The sequence below is a fragment of the Accipiter gentilis genome, chromosome 6, assembly GCF_929443795.1.
Source record: "Accipiter gentilis chromosome 6, bAccGen1.1, whole genome shotgun sequence".
NCBI classification, from domain to species: domain Eukaryota; kingdom Metazoa; phylum Chordata; class Aves; order Accipitriformes; family Accipitridae; genus Astur; species Astur gentilis.
In genome coordinates this window covers 39,035,780-39,051,511 of record NC_064885.1, presented here as the reverse complement: position 1 = coordinate 39,051,511, position 15,732 = coordinate 39,035,780, and the positions used below count along the sequence as shown (strand labels likewise).

The window sequence follows — 15,732 nt, the reverse complement described above, 5'->3', positions numbered from 1 at the left end:
TCCTACCCTGAAACATTTTATTGCGGAAGAATAAAGAATTAAACAGAATTTAAGCAGACAATTGAGATCAAACACGAATGCACTTTTCCGTGTTCTCCATTGCTTTCCTCAGTCTCCCTGCCCTGCACAAAAGCAGTTCACATTTTTGTGTAAGACTAGCGATTGTACTCTGGCGACTGCTTTGCCTTGTGTTGTTTGCTTAAGTGTAAATGGAGGAAGAATAACAATATTTATAAAATCCTTCTGCAGACTCATTACATGAAACAATCCTCTTTTCTGTGTGAGGCTGGAAATGCTGCAGAAGCATTTGATGTCGCAGCCAGAGTGAGATGATGCTTGCGCAGTCCTGCGTAATTGTGTTGCTGCGGGCTAAAGAATAGCGTTTATGAAAAGCACCAGGGTACTACTCTATGTTGCTGCACAATGCCGGAATTCACTTAAACATGTTTATAACACTTCTCCGCTTCAAAAAGTACAAACAACAAGCCTGGATATAAAATTGCATATTGAGGTGGAATGACCGGTGTTTGTTAACCACTGTGTGTTACTAAATTAGATTGAATGCTATTGGATGGAAACATGAGCCAAGAGTAGGTTCGTGGTCCAACACCCATGGAATTTCCTTAAATACACAAATCCTATTTGTGGTGAATCTCAAGTGGCTGGAAAATACAGAGGTGTCAGTCCTGATCATCCTTCAGTTCATGAAACTCAAATAACACACAGAGCCTGATGTTTTTATACCTGCACATTTCAGCTGTGATTCTGCTGCTATGGAGGAGTTACACAGATGAAGAAGTCTAGCAAAAGGAGCTAGAAAGTAGTGGTGTAAATGTAAGGAAGGGAAAATGCCCTCCCTGTAATGGCAGTAGTTACTATGATAAACGCTCCCTCAGGAAAGTCTGAGTCAGTCTTTAGTGATTTACAATAAAAAAAGGGGAAACAAAATGAGGATGGAAAAGGGCAAATAGAGTATTAATGGGGAAAAGAATGCATTTCCCCAATACTTGTGTTCTTCCCCAATATTAAATCTTGGTTCCAGTTTTGGGGAAGCTTTTATCTCTGCTTTGGCCTATGTGGAATGGAAGGAATTTATGCCTTCCCTTCCTTCTCTGTTTTCTGTAGCCTTTGAAAAGAGAAGTTATGATTTTCTACAGGCATTCTATGAAACGTCTATTTCAAGCGGCTGCAAGAAAGAGCACAATTTCAAGTAATTTGGAGGTTTACGTCCCTCGACAAAATTAAGGCTTCTTTGTGGTACCCCTTCGTTTGTAGGAAAGCCTCCTGCCTCAGTGCTGCAATATGGTAAAGCACCGATCCTTGTTGTTAGGACACCTTCCGCTGAATATAAAAATTGAGGTCGTGCTCTATTTCAGTTTTACGATTCCTTCATCTGTACCTGAATTCTTTAATAATAGAAAGGTCAAGTGGTTTTCTTCAGGTTTTAAAAAATAAATATAACCATTACTGTCTTTGTCATCACAGAGTTATCATTAAAAGCCCAGGCACTGCTATTTATACAGTTATTCTAAACCCTATTCTACTACTAAAACTGTCAGCAGTTTATTATTTTTTGCAATATAAAGCACCACAGGTCCCGAAGATTGCGCTAGCTGCTGCGCAAACACAGAGTAGAATAGCTCCTACCTACAGATGTAACCATCGAAGGTTAGCAGTAAGGGCAAAACATGCACGCAAAATAACATCAATAATCCCAGATCGCTCCTTGCCCAGCCATCATCGGAAGGAAATGTTGTAGATACCGTCGTAGATATTGCAACTAATGTGGTGTTTTAAAAGTGAGTTGAGGTGACTCGCGAAGCAGCTTTGCAGTGATTCCCAAGGGCTCCTCCATCAGTAAGCCCTGACAGCCCAGGGGGAAATCTGAGCGTATCAGACTTGCGAAGTCAAGTGTATCAAACCCCTGTGTTGATGAGCTGCTCAGCAGCGAGGCAGGTTTTGTTTGCTCTGTGCTAATCCTAGCGGGGCGTTGGGAGATGACACGGAAGGGAGCCCGCTCACCGTGGGCCGCGCTGGGTGGTGTTTCGTGGTGCCTGGTGGTTGTACAACTGCCCCATTTTTGTGTGGTATGCTTTTATACTCGTCTTGCATCAAAATATGTAACTGTACGGGATGAAAGGCAACGGCAAATTGGATTGTGCCTTAATCTCAGCTGAAGCGCTGTCTTCACAAAGAAGATGTAAACCAAAAAGCTTTAGGCTTCTTGCAGACAGAAAAAACGTGTAATACATAAACTAGTTGTACAAAGACCAAGCAGTCCCTGAAGAGCATCTTCCCCTTCCAGCAACAAGCCTGAAGCAGGAGAAGCCCCTCGCATAAACGCCACTCCATGGAGCGGATCGTACCGCTTCCCAGCCAGGCTCCGTGAGCATCTCGACACCTTCTCCTGCGCTTTAGCGTCTCCTCGCTCCCGGTGCCGCACGGTAAGCCTGTGACTGGAAACAGAGGTCCATGAAACTACTTGGGGGACTGACACCACCCCCCTCACCCGCCTTCCCCCCATCTCCCCGTCCCCCAGTAGTGGGGTCTGGGAGCTGAGCCCACCCTGCGCAGGGCCCCGTGCTGGGAGACACTTACTGAGGGACAGTCACTTGAGGAACCCTGGCTGAGATCTCCTTGCTGAGGGGACAGTCGCTGAGGGACAGTCACTTGAGGAACCCTGGCTGAGGTCTCCTCGCTGAGGGAGGGTCGCTGAGGGACCCTCGCTGCTGAGGTACGCTCGCTGCCGGCCGCCGCGCCTCAGGGGAGGGTTACGCCTGACAGCTCCCTGTCACGGTCGGGGCCTGCTCCCTCCTCTCCCGCCCTGGCTGCTGCCAGCGCTCCCGCTTGGCTCCTTCTCCCTTTCTGCCATGGCTGCGCTCCCCCCCCCCCCCCCACCCCTCCACCGCCTTCCCGGCCCCAGCAGCGGCGCCGCCCGGGCGCTCCCCGCCGTTGCGGGGCCGCCTCTCCCGGCCCCGCACGCCCCTCTCGGTCTCTAACCACGGGGAACGGCGACAGGGCGGCCCGGGGCTGGCTCTGACCCGGGTGGACCGAGGGCAGGCAGAAATAACACCTTTATTTTATTTTTATTTTATTTTTTCCTGTCGGCGGCGGGGGTGTGTGTGTGTGTGTTTCTGTGTTTCCCAGCGCTGAGGCGACGACGGAGGGGTGTGGGGGGAGGGGCGGCCGGCTCCCGCCGCTGCCCCAGACAGTGGGCGGGGCTGCGGCGGCGGCGGGAGGGGGCGGCGCGCGCCGCCGGCGGGTTCGTGCCCGCGCGCCGCCGCCGCCGCTGTCGTCCGTCGTCGTCGTCGTCGTCGTCGTCGTCTCCGCCGCCGCCGTCTCCGCCGCCGCCGTCTCCGCAGTGAGGTCACGGGTGGGCGGTGCGTGCGCGGCGTCTGTTCCGCTCCCCGGGCTGCCGGAGCCCCCGCCGCGGCGGGTGAGGAGCGGAGCGGGAGGGGAGGGGGAAGGGGGGGAGAGAGTTACCGGCGGGGGGGTGGGGGTGGCGGGGGGGGGGGCTTGTGGGGGAGGGAGCGCGGGCGGCCCCGCGGTGGGGGAGGGGCGGGAGCGCCTGAGGGGGGGATGGGGCTGAGCCGGGGGGGGGGAGGGGCGCGCCGTCCCCGGGGGGAGGGAGCGGCGGCGGCGGCGGCGGGCTGGGGGAAGGGGGGTGCGTAGGGCGGGGGCGGCGGGGAGAGGGGGCCGGGCAGGGAGCGGGGGCGGCGGCGTGGGGCGGGCTGCGCCCCCGGGGAGCCGGGCTGGGCGGAGGGGCGAGACCGGCGGCGGGGTGAGCCGTGGCCGGAGCGGTGCCGGCGGGGCTGAGGTGAGTCACGGTGAGGGAAGGAGGGTGCTGGAGCGGCGGGTTGCGGCGTCCCGGGCCCTTCCGGGAAGGGGCGGCGGGGTGAGGGGCCGGTTCCCGGGCGGAGGGGACGGAGGGCGGCCCCCGGCTCTCCGGTGGTCCCCGGCTCTCCGGCGGCCCCGTCCTTGTGGGAGAGACGCTCCGGTGCCGGCCCACCCCCCCCCCCCCCCCCCAGCCGCCGCCGCCGCCGCCAGCCTGCCCGCCCGCCGCTCGGCGGGGCGGTGGATGCGGCGCTTCGGGAGTTGTCTGCTGCTGCCGCTGCTGCCAGCTTCGCCCATCTGCCAGGGCTTGTAGTGGGGCTTACGGTTTTAAAGGAAAGCTCTCTGCGGGCTGATGTTTGGTGATGGATTGGGAAACGTGTCAAACGTAGCGAACTTGCCTGTTGGGGTTGCTTGCGACTGACCTGTTCCTCTTTTCGCAGGTTATCTGGAAAGACTGACAGAACTCTGTGTTAGCCCGAGACATGAATTTAGCCGATGGCCTGGACCTTACCTCTGTTACTCATAACTCGGGGTGGGAAGATTCTGACACGCACCAGTGACATCTGTGCGAAAGGTGACTCTCTGGGGACGTTTAGGTTTTGCCGGCGATCTGGATCAGCCTTTAGTTTGGGGGTTTATTTGTGAGCTGCCATAGTAACTCTCGTGGTGGTGGTGAAATCATGAAGTTGGCAGCACAGTAAAGCGAGCCCTTAAGATTCTGTTTGATCTCCAAGAACTGAAAGCGCCGAGTAAAATTTTCGTGCAACTTAAACTTACGTTTTGGATCAGTTGCGTTAAGATCAGTGTTCTTCAAACAGAGACCGTTTTTCTATTTTAATACTTAAATAGACACTTATTTGAAAAGGTGGTATACTTTCTAAAGGAAGAAACTGATCAAGGATGGACACTCTCGCATCAACGCATCATTTTTTACTAAATTTCTGTACAAGACTACTGCGTAAAATAGTGGGTAGGGTATGAAGAAAAGCCTTTTGTATGCATATGCAGTGGGTTTTTTAGATTAGAAAACTGAACAAATGCATAAATTTTTCTTTTATAGTTAACCTCTCCATTATTAATTTCATGGTATTACATGCAAAATGGGTTACGGTTTTTACTGTTGGAGGCTGAAGAAGTAACATTTTACTGAAAGGAGTGCAAAACCTGGTGTACCCGAGGTAATCAAGATCACTTGAAATTGTTATTTGTATGAACAAGCGGGAAAATGCACATTCAAGACTGACTTAATTGAAGTTCTGGTGTTTAGCAATGGAAAGCCCACACATAAACTTCCCTCTAGGTCTAGTTTCAGACCAGAAAAGGAGTGGGATCCAAGAGGATGGGAGTCCTCCATTAAAAAAAGCAATGACAGAAATGCATGTAAATAGCAAAGTACGAGTTGTAATAAATAAATTGCCAACAATAAAGAAGGAAAACTTGGATGAATATGATGAAACTCCTGTGGAGGCTGATGGGGAAACAGCCAAGCCAAACAGTACGCCGCTATCTGAGCCTTTGAATTTAAATCCAGGTTTGAAACACACCTTGGCACAGTTCCACCTGAGCAGCCAGAGTTCACTGGGTGGACCGGCAGCTTTTTCAGCTCGTTATTCCCAGGAAAGCATGTCGCCCACTGTCTTCTTGCCTCTTCCATCGCCACAAATACTTTCTGGTCCGCTGCTTATTCCGCCAGACAGCTCCACGGAACTCACCCAGACTATACTGGAGGGGGAGTCTATCTCTTGTTTTAAAGTCGGAGGAGAAAAAAGACTTTGCCTGCCTCAAGTGTTGAATTCGGTTCTCCGAGACTTTTCATTGCAACAGATCAATACAGTGTGTGACGAACTGTATATATACTGCTCGAGGTGCACTTCCGACCAGCTTCATATTCTGAAGGTTTTGGGAATTCTTCCATTTAATGCTCCGTCCTGTGGGCTAATAACGCTGACTGATGCTCAGAGACTATGCAATGCTTTACTACGTCCTCGCACTTTTCCACAAAATGACAGTTTTCTCCCTGGTAAGAACACCTTGGCTCAGTTGAAAGAGACTGGCAGTGCCTTTGAAGTAGAGCATGAATGCCTGGGCAAGTGCCAGGGCTTGTTTGCACCTCAGTTCTACCTTGCGCCGGATGACCCATGTATCCAGTGTCTGGAGTGCTACGGGATGTTCTCACCCCAGACGTTTGTGATGCATTCACACAGATCCCCAGACAAGAGGACCTGCCACTGGGGATTTGAATCGGCCAAGTGGCACTGCTACCTGCATATTAACCAAAAATACTTAGGAACGTCGGAGGAGCGGGAACTGAAGCATCTCTTGGAGGAAATGAAGGAGAAATTTAGCGAGAAAAATCAGAAAAGAACTCGGTCCAAAGTAAGTTCACCTACTCTTGTAAAGCTCCCAAATCTCTTTCTGCTCACACGTAAATACTTGTTTTGGAAGCGCATTGCTTGCCTTTTGTAAATGGGAATGCTTGTCAAATCAAGCCTAAGTTAAATTTGTGAGAGAGCTTCACCATGGAAATACATTTCTCATTAAAAGGTGCGGTAATTTCTTTCCTCTTTGGGCTGTAAGTAACTTCGTTTGAGCTGGTTTGGCTTTGTTGGTTCTTGTTCTTTTCTGAAGTATGCAGTCTCTGTAAAATTCAGAGCTGCTGTGGGAATTTTCATTCTCCTGTTTGACCTTTAAGTATGTTTGATGCGGTGTCTGTTGCAGCAGCTGAGCAAAGCAGAAAGGAGCTTGAAAATCGAGTATTACAAATTAATTCTTCATTTGTTATTTTTACTCCAGCACACACACGTGTGGTGTATGGTGACCTGGCTTGCTAACCACCCATCTCATGACTTTGCATGTAGGGTAATGGTGCATTGATAAGTCGCTGTTTAGAAGCCCAAAGTCTGGTTGTTCAGCAATAGCTTTCTGTTTAAACTAGTTGTATAGAGAAATATGCCAAAAAGAGGGGGTTTTAAGCAGCCCAAGTAATGAGCTGTGGGCTGGTATCTTGACAATGGTTAATAATAGATGTTGTATTTTTTCCTAAAATACTGCTGCAAGTCTGTACTGTGGTTCCAAAATACAGAGCTTATTTTTCCCCTTAGAGACCTCCTACTTTAAATAATAAGACAAGCATTAGATAAATACTGAACATCATAGATGTTTTCATTCATAGAATGTACAATTTTGGGGGTATAATTTAAACTTATGCAGTTTTTGAATGGTTCCTGCCCCACCTCTATGTTTCTTTTCAGTGCATTTGGCATTTATATGTCTGTTTGATAGCTACTGGTTTGATTATATATCCATTTTGCCTGTTGGATGTTTTGTGGTGGATTTCAAAATAGCAGCAAGAGCAGTCCAGATGGTTGAGCCCGAGAAGGTATGCTGTAAATTGACGCCTTTTCAGCATAAACTTCTGAAAAGTTAGTATTGCAGAAAGGCTTACTGTAGTAACAGGTACTTTTACAGTTGTGCCAGCCTACACTAAGGGATTTTAGCAGAAAATTTTCATGAAAGTCTGCAATATGGCATGCTTCCACGTGCTGAATTAGTTGAAGATGCAGGTAAGTTCATAGCAAGGAAGCTTTGCTTTTCATCTCATAAAGACATGGCAGTCTTTATCCTTGCAATGCCAGGGTAGGTCATAAACTATAGTATGGTGGATGCATCAGTGGAAATAGTCTTCCATATTCATACCTGTAATACTGCTTCCCTTTTCATAGTAGCAGATTTCAGACCATGAGATCTTTCGGTTTCATGTGTACAGATTAAAAAACCAGCTTAAATTAGCAGTAACAGTAATTCAGACTGGACTGGTGCACACGAAATACAAAAACTTCCTGGAGTCTTCCGTTGCAGACCTGTATAGTTCTTTCTTACAAAGCAGCATATGAAATCAGAATGAGAGAGAAACTGTGAAAACTTCAACAAAGAAAATGGTGGGGGAGGGTTGTTTTTTTTTGTCTCATGGATATTCATCTGGAAATACACAAGATTAGAAGAGTTTTATCAGGGGAGTGTTGGAGCATAGCCTGCATTTTCTTGTCCTGGCGAAGCTTGGGCTGCTTCAGTCTTTCCCTCATTTCTGTGGCGTGAGAGAGGTATGTGATACAACGTGTAGATACTACCTTTTCTTACACTCCTAGGGAAATTTATTTGCAGGATGTTCCATTTGCTATTCTGTCACCTTCTTACCATCTTTGCTGAGTCAGTCCTCAGAAGTGCTGACGCATCTTTGAGGTTATCTTGCAGGGCCCGGGAAGAATGGAAAGGATGGTCTCTGTCCGTCCAGTAATAATAAATTATTAATTAAGTCCTATGTTCTTTGGAGCATCCTAGATCCCGTGCCTTGCCTTTCTCCTTAGCATTTCACTTGTGAATTTATTCACCTCACAGTGCAAATACGCTTTTGCTTTCAATATTTTAATAGCAGACAATGTACTCTCAAAGTTAATTCCTTTCTGTTCTTTGTGCTAATAAGAAACCTGTAAGCTGTATATTTGATTGTCACCGAGTTTCTCATTTTCTGTTGAGTTCTAGACTGCAGTGCAACATCCACCTGCTCTTCATGGAACAGCTGTCGCTAAGCCCCTGCTGATCTCTGCACTGTCAGATCCTCATTCCCTTTGAAACTGCGACAGTTTCTGATAATTGCTCTGCACTAAAACTTTGTCTTGCTTCTCAGACCAATTCCTTAAGTTGGTGACTGTGTGTGGGGAAAAGCTCACAATGTAGAGAGTTAATATTTCTTCTGAGTATTTTTGTAAATCCCATCTCTGCTAAAACTACTGGTTTAATGATTAGGCTGAAACCACTACTTATCTTTTTTTTTTCTTCTCTCCTTAAAGAACAGCTTTGTACAACTAGCTTAGAAGAAAAATAAGACATTTTTGATGTAGCCCTTTCAAACAGTTCGGGCAGAAGTCATTCAATTCAACTTGGATATATCGTGTTTACTGAATTATTTAAAAGCATCTAAACAGATTGTTAGGTAATTAAATGTGCAGGTATATATTGAAGTAGATGCTTTATCTCTATTTTATTAATCTGGATGAATTGGCAAGAATCATGTTAGCAAAAGACTTCATGTTTATGGTTACCTTTGCTTTTTTAAGTAAAAATTTGAATGTTAAGAAGTTCGTTTGCAAAATACACACTAATGGGTAGATGATAAATTCAGTTTCCATTTGAAATAGGTGGGAACGTAAAAATCTGACCTAATAACTTGAAAATAGAGATTACCTGATAGATAATTTCATATGTAAATATATAAACATGTGTTGTGGTTTAACCCCAGCCAGCAGCTAAGCACCACACAGCTGCTCACTCACTTCCCCCCCCCCCCCCCCCCCCCCCCCAACCAGTGGGATGGGGGAGAGAATCAGAAAAAAAGTAAAGCTTGTGGGTTGAGATAAGAACGGTTTAATAAAACAGAAAAGAAGTAACTCTTGCAATGCAACTCAAACAATAATAATAATAATAAAAGGACTGGAATATACAAGTGATGCTCAATGAAATTGTTCACCACCCACCAACTGATGCCCAGTTAATTCCCAAGCAGCCATCCCCCCAGTCCCACTCCCCCCAGTTTATATACTAGACTTAAAGGGGTATGCAGTAGCCCTTTGGCCGGTTTGGGTCAGCTGCCCTGGCTGTGTCCCCTCCCAAATTCTTGTGCCCCTGCAGCCTTCCTGCTGGCTGGGCATGAGAAGCTGAAAAATCCTTGACTTCGTATAAACACTCCTCAGCAACAACTGAAAACATCAGTGTGTTATCAGCATTCTTCTCATACTGAATCTAAAACATAGCACTGTACCAGCTACTAGGAAGATGATTAACTCTATCCCAGCCAAAACCAGGACAACATGTTTAAAATGTGAGTCCTAAAACATGGACAATATGTGATTCAGAAGTTAAAATCAGATTACTGTATACTACCAGTAGTATAAGTAGAATATATGTACATTATTTAAACTATTAGAATGATCGAAGTAAGTAGAAAAAAACTTGACAAATGTCAGGATAAAGCCGTTTTTCTAGAGATTATTTGCTGTATTCAAATCTTTATTATTTAGAGGCTTGATTATGAATTTACTATTCTGGAGCTTAGCTTACTTGTGCCCTCCCTCCTTTCTATCTGCGTTGGAACTCATTTGAGGAACTGCAGAGGTGGAGTTAAATTTCAGTTTCATTGCTAGACCCAAATTTAGTGGGTTGGAAGTTTTGACCAGAATATTGTAGATGGGCTTTCGTCTCTCTCATGGTCAAGTGGCATTTGATTCTGCGGACCTTGGTGCAAGCCGCACCTGTGTAATTGGGTACTCTCTTGACTGCCAGAGATGAAGTTCTGTGACACTTTATTTCAGGGTGTGTAAATATAAACTTTACTGATAATGTATCTTGTACACAAGAAATTGTGAAGATGTTAGAATGCTAGGTGAAGCTTTTGGTACAGTAGGGGTTTTTTGGGGGGTTGTTTGGTTTTTTTTTTTTTTTTTTAAGCTTTATAGGCTTTTTTTATCAATTGATCACCTTTCCAAAGGTACTGGGTCTGGCTGGAATGGCATTAACTTTCTTCATAGCAGCCCATATGGTGTTGTGCTTTGGATTTGTGGCTAAAACAGTGTTGGTAACACACCAATATTCTGGTGGCTGCTGAACAGCGCTTGGGCAGCGTCAAGGCTTTTTCTGTTTTGTGCTTGGCCCCTGCAGCAAGTAGGCTGGGGGTGGGCAAGAGACTGGCAGGGGCCAAAGAGATACTCTGTACTTTACAGTGTCATGCTCAGCAATAAAAACTGGGATAGAAGGAGAAGAAAGGGGGTTTTGGCGTCCAAGGTGGACGTTGTTGGGAGACTGGCTGGGCATCAGCATGCCCATGGGAGGTGGTGAGCGATATCCTTTGCTTCTTTTATTTTTTTTTTTTTTTTTTTTCTTTCCTTCACCTATTAAACTGTCTTTATCTTGACCCAGGAGCTTTCTTGCTTTTGTCCCAGTCTCCCTGGGGGTGGTGGTAAGGGAGCGGCTGCGTGGGTGCTTGACTGCTGGCTGGGGTCAGTCAACCACACCTTACCCAAAAACCCGCTTCCCAAGGCTATTTTAATACAATGAAATTAAGAACCAATTTTTGAGCTGTGAGTCTTGTTTAAATATATAGTGAGACATCTTTCACTTGAAATTAATAGTAACTTTGCAGTGGAGCACAAAGTATCACCAGTAACTTTGACTAAAGAGTAATTCAAACAATATTTCTTGAGACAGAACAAGAATTGCTATCGAAATACAAAATGCACAGAAGTTTTTTAAGATTATATATTCTAATGCACCTGAATTAATTTTGTTTGTTACTGCAAAGGGAGTGGAGTTGTCATGTTACTGCAGCAGCTTTGCCCGCTTCTGTAATAAAAATTCGTGACAACTGAAGAAAATTCTGTCTCTGGAACACATCTCTGCGACATTTTATTCACAGGTTTTATTTTGTAATAAAGTATCTGGCAGGTGCTTACTCTGATGTGGATACTTTATTGCAAAAGGCTCCTACAACCCTTGGTGAATCCTAGTTTCTGCTGTTTCTCCAAAACATTTTTAGCATGCCTCTGGCAGAGTTCTGGGAACTCAGCAGAGCTTTTATATAGGTTTGTAAAGAGGTTTTCTTTAAATTTCATTGCTACTTTGCCCATAATGGGAAATTAGAGATCAAAGAAACTTCTGTGGCTTGCATCACCCTGCATCTCTGCCAAAGACACTCCGTTTTCCAGTACCCCAGTTTCTCTGGTGTATATGTATTAATGGTGTAAATGCCATTCCACTGAGTTCATGAAAATGTAAATAACATGTACTCATCTTCCAATTGCCAATTTATCTTTTCTTTAGGCAGATTCACAGCAGAGCCTGGAATTATCGCAGTGGTATCCAGTTATAAAGCAAGAAGCAGAAACTGATCCTCAGCCACCCTCCTTTTTCCATCCCAGGTAACTGAGTTTCCTGTGTAGAACTGTAAGCACTGTATGCACAAGTATTTAAATACTTCTGGCTATTTAAAGATAATTCAAACTGAAAAAAATGTACTTGCAACCTGAACTGTTAGGAAAACTCTGAGGGAATAATTGAACCCTAACTTTTTATGCATTCCTTAGTGTAAATATTAATGAACTGCTTATGAGTGGTTTTTGGTACAAGACTCAAGCTGTGATCTCTGAGTGTTCTTCAGTAGGCAATACAATTGAAATGTAATTACAATTTCCCTTTTCAGAGTAGGAATGATAGAAGATGATTTTTAATCTTTCATATTATAATGCAATGCATGCATGTAGAAAGCTGCATAGGCCCTGTTTACCATGAGTGCAACTTAATTTCCTTTCAAAAAAGGCTTGTAAAAGGTGTTTGAAGGCTTTCTTCCACACTAGAACAATGGCTACAACTGAATTGTCTGTTGATAAGTTTCCTGGTTTTAGAAACTAAGTGCATTTCCTTAACATAGTACAAAGTTTGTCATCTGCACCAACGAGGGAAACAGTTTTTCTTGACGTCCCTCTTACTCTTATCCCCATGTGAGTATGCATTTACCATATACGGGTGAGATCAAACTGTCTTGACTAGCAGCATGCATCGAAGCAACACGTGTACATCAAACTAATTCCCACACAAACACATGAATGGTGGAACCTCTGTGATGGTCCCTCAGTTTGCTGTTTCTATCAGTGCCTTCCTTCAGAACTAGGAGAAAGGAAAGCATTGAAGACGGCAATGTTAACTGCAGCATCATGACACTGATTATCTTGGCACTGACCTTAACGCATTTCGCACCCTTTTCCTTCTGTACTAGACAAAAGCTGAGTGGCTAGGTTAGTTCAGTACAGAAGGATGCTCCCAGGAGTCCAGGAGCTGTGAAAATCCAGATGGGTTGCTCAATATATGTGGGAAGGAAGGTCCAGCATTCTTCTTAGACATACCCCAGTGCTGTCAGTACACACCTTTGCTATTTAAAGTGATATGCTCATTCCTGCTACACTGATCATTTCCCCCATCCTCCATTGCTAATATAAGGATTATGAAAATGCCAGAGAGTCTGGATACAGTGGCATTCTAATTCCACTCTATATTTAAATGAAGACTTCATATGATTTTCTATATGATTTTTTTTTTAATCAGCCATGTTTGGAAAATCCTCTTGTTTGATAGCCTCAAAACCTTATCTAGATAATCTACTCAGTAAAGATAAAGTGGATCATTAGGATTTCCATTTGTATAGGAAAAATTTAAAAGGGACGTGCTTATTTTTCATTGAAGTTTTTACAGTTGGAAATCAAGTTAAATTAAACTTACTGCTCTCTACCAGTCATCATTTATTATGCCTTAGCTTTCATTCTTAATTTTACTGTTCTACTGTTTCAGTTACTACCTTTATATGTGTGATAAAGTGGTTGCCCCAAATGTGTCTCTTGCATCACAATATAAAGATGTTGCAAAAACAACAGTCAGAGCTTCAGAAGTAATTAAATCCTCACCTGGACAGCTGGAAAAGAAGCTCAGTAGTGGAAAGCACAAAAAAACTGCCTCCTATCCAGAGCTTTCTCTTGAAGAACAGGAAAAAATTGACTTGAAAACTGGCGTGGAGCACCATAAATGTTTAGGTGAGTAAGTGAAAATTACATTGAAGTCTTTTCAATTTTTATACCATATAATTTTGGAAAGCTCAACACCAAGATAGTATTTTGTGATGTCACTTCAGATTTCCAAAAATTCTTCAGTTTTCTTTGCATTTTTTTTCACCTCTGGAAGTTTAATTTTCTGTGATTATTATGCTGTGTTCTTCTTTTCTCTATAGATCCACCTGTGTCAACTCGTTCTGCAAGAGGTGGAAAAAGTGAACGTGTTTCTTCCAAAATCATGAGAGACTCTAGCCACGTTGAAGTAGGTGATGATGTGCGAACCTTGTCCCCCACTCTCATGAAAGACATCAGTTGTGAAGATGACAAGGGAAGGATCATGGAAGAAGTAATGAAAACCTACATCAAACAGCAAGAAAAACTAAATACTATTTTGCGAAGGAAACAGCAGCTTCAAATGGTACAGTGCCAATCTGAGTACATTTCACTTTTGACATCAGAAAACTGGTGTTAGCTTGCTGGTTCTAGAATCAATGTCACAGACTACATTAATTTAGAAACACCAAAACACACAGATAGTTTTTCCCCCAGCTTGAATCTAGACATCAAATTTTGAATATCCCTTATGCTCATTAGCTTGGAGTCCACTAATAATTGGTGTCTTTTCAGTTTGCAACTACTGTGTTCAAGCAGCTCCTTCTTTTTTTATCCAAATGAAAACTACTTCTTTCACTTTAAAATGTTTTCCAAACATCTAAGTATTTTGGCAAATAGAGTTTAAGTCCTCTAAAATTTCTCAGTTTTTCAGGATTTTAAAGATGCAGACATCAGTGTTCTAGGAGTGGTCTTATCACTGCCCTGTATAAAAAAAGAGTACCACCTCCCTTTTTCTATTTGATAAGCCCTTGTTTTTAGGGGGATTTTATTAGGCTTTTCTAATAATGGATGACATTAGAAGCTGGTGTTCACTTGTGATTTTGCCTCATTTCTATTTTCTGAATTAAGGTAAATACTGTCTTTCCTTCTTACATTTGTAGACCAGGTGTAATATTTTAATTTAGTTTAGTTTATTTAATGTTAAGCTCAGAATCTGTGAGCTCAGATAGGGCCCTAGAGCTGCTGCTTTTAAGTTGTTCTGCTGTGGGAGGTAAAGCTTGTAAATAAGTTTAAAAAAAAATTAAGACTTCAAAAAAATAACAAAATTTTAGTGGAAGAAGAGATCAAACACTTTCATTCTGTTTTCTCATGATGCACTTCTTACAACTTCAAAGTATGTTTTAGTAAATCAGTGCTGCTGCTTTCTGAGATTCACTGCTGGAAGTTGTGAATCTGTTTCTCAAAGCTCCGTGTACTTGGAAGTATAAATAATTTCTTAAAAAATGAAATGCTTGCTACAGAATTCCAGGCTGTTGTTGATAAGTAGATTAATACCATTATCAGGCTGTTGTTATCAGTAGAGAAATGTGGTCTGTTTGGCCTCATTGTTTCCAGATACACACTTAATTTCAGTTTTTTGCTTTTCTGGTCTTAGAACCAAGGTGTATGTGATCCTGATTTTTCTTGACAGGAAGTGGAAATGTTAAGCAACTCTAAAGCTATGAAGGAACTAACTGAAGAGCAGCAGAATTTACAAAAAGAACTTGAATGTTTGCAGACAGAGCACGCTCAAAGAATGGAAGAATTTTATTTTGAGCAGAGAGACTTGGAGAAGAAACTGGACCAAGTGATGAAGCAAAAGTGTAGCTGTGACTCCAATTTAGAAAAAGACAAAGAAGCTGAATATGCAGCACAGGTGAGAAGGGAAAGTTAGTTTCAAACCAAACCGTATTTAGTGTATCATGAAATTGTGAAGCTAATGCTCAGCCACCTTAAGGTTTCATCTTTTACATGTGTTCTGATACTATAGACGAATACCAAAATAGGTCACAGTAACAGCAATATTTATTTCCCTGTCCCTTGATTGAAACTGAGGTAGAATGCAGCTTACAGAAACATATGATGTTATTGATGAAATAGTAGTCTTAAACATACGGTCTGTTACATCCTCATTTAAAACAAATGGTGTTTTTAATGCATATAGGCTTGCCCATGTTAGAGAATGAAAACATTCTTGTTTTAGTTACAGAAATAAGGTATTCCTCTTTTTCTTCCTTTTTATGTTAAAAAAAAAATAAAATCCAAACCTCTCAACCACCTTTGTCAGATTAGTAGCATACCTTGCTGCTCTTCCTGTTCCTTGGTGGTGGAACCTTCTGCACTATCTGATGAGCCCACTTCTGTGCTCTGTCAAAGC

The 15,732-nt window shown here is 43.7% G+C and overlaps 1 protein-coding gene across 4 annotated transcripts in view; it reads left to right on the top strand.

Moving 5' to 3' along the window:
- Nucleotides 1–3,312: 3,312 nt before the first annotated feature.
- The window catches only part of SKIL (SKI like proto-oncogene), a 237,469-nt gene continuing 225,049 nt past the window's right edge, over nucleotides 3,313–15,732 (top strand). For 2 of the 4 annotated variants that reach the window (XR_007506445.1, XM_049803993.1), the window contains exons 1-6: nucleotides 3,313–3,436; nucleotides 4,275–6,210; nucleotides 11,704–11,801; nucleotides 13,225–13,463; nucleotides 13,658–13,899; nucleotides 15,007–15,231. Coding sequence is in view for 3 of the 4 variants with exons in the window: in XM_049803993.1 (XP_049659950.1) it covers nucleotides 5,104–6,210; nucleotides 11,704–11,801; nucleotides 13,225–13,463; nucleotides 13,658–13,899; nucleotides 15,007–15,231 (1,911 nt within the window). In the remaining variant the exon portion in view is untranslated. The remainder of the gene's footprint in view (nucleotides 3,437–4,274; nucleotides 6,211–11,703; nucleotides 11,802–13,224; nucleotides 13,464–13,657; nucleotides 13,900–15,006; nucleotides 15,232–15,732) is intronic. The other 2 variants (XM_049803994.1, XM_049803995.1) reach the window with 2 other exon arrangements.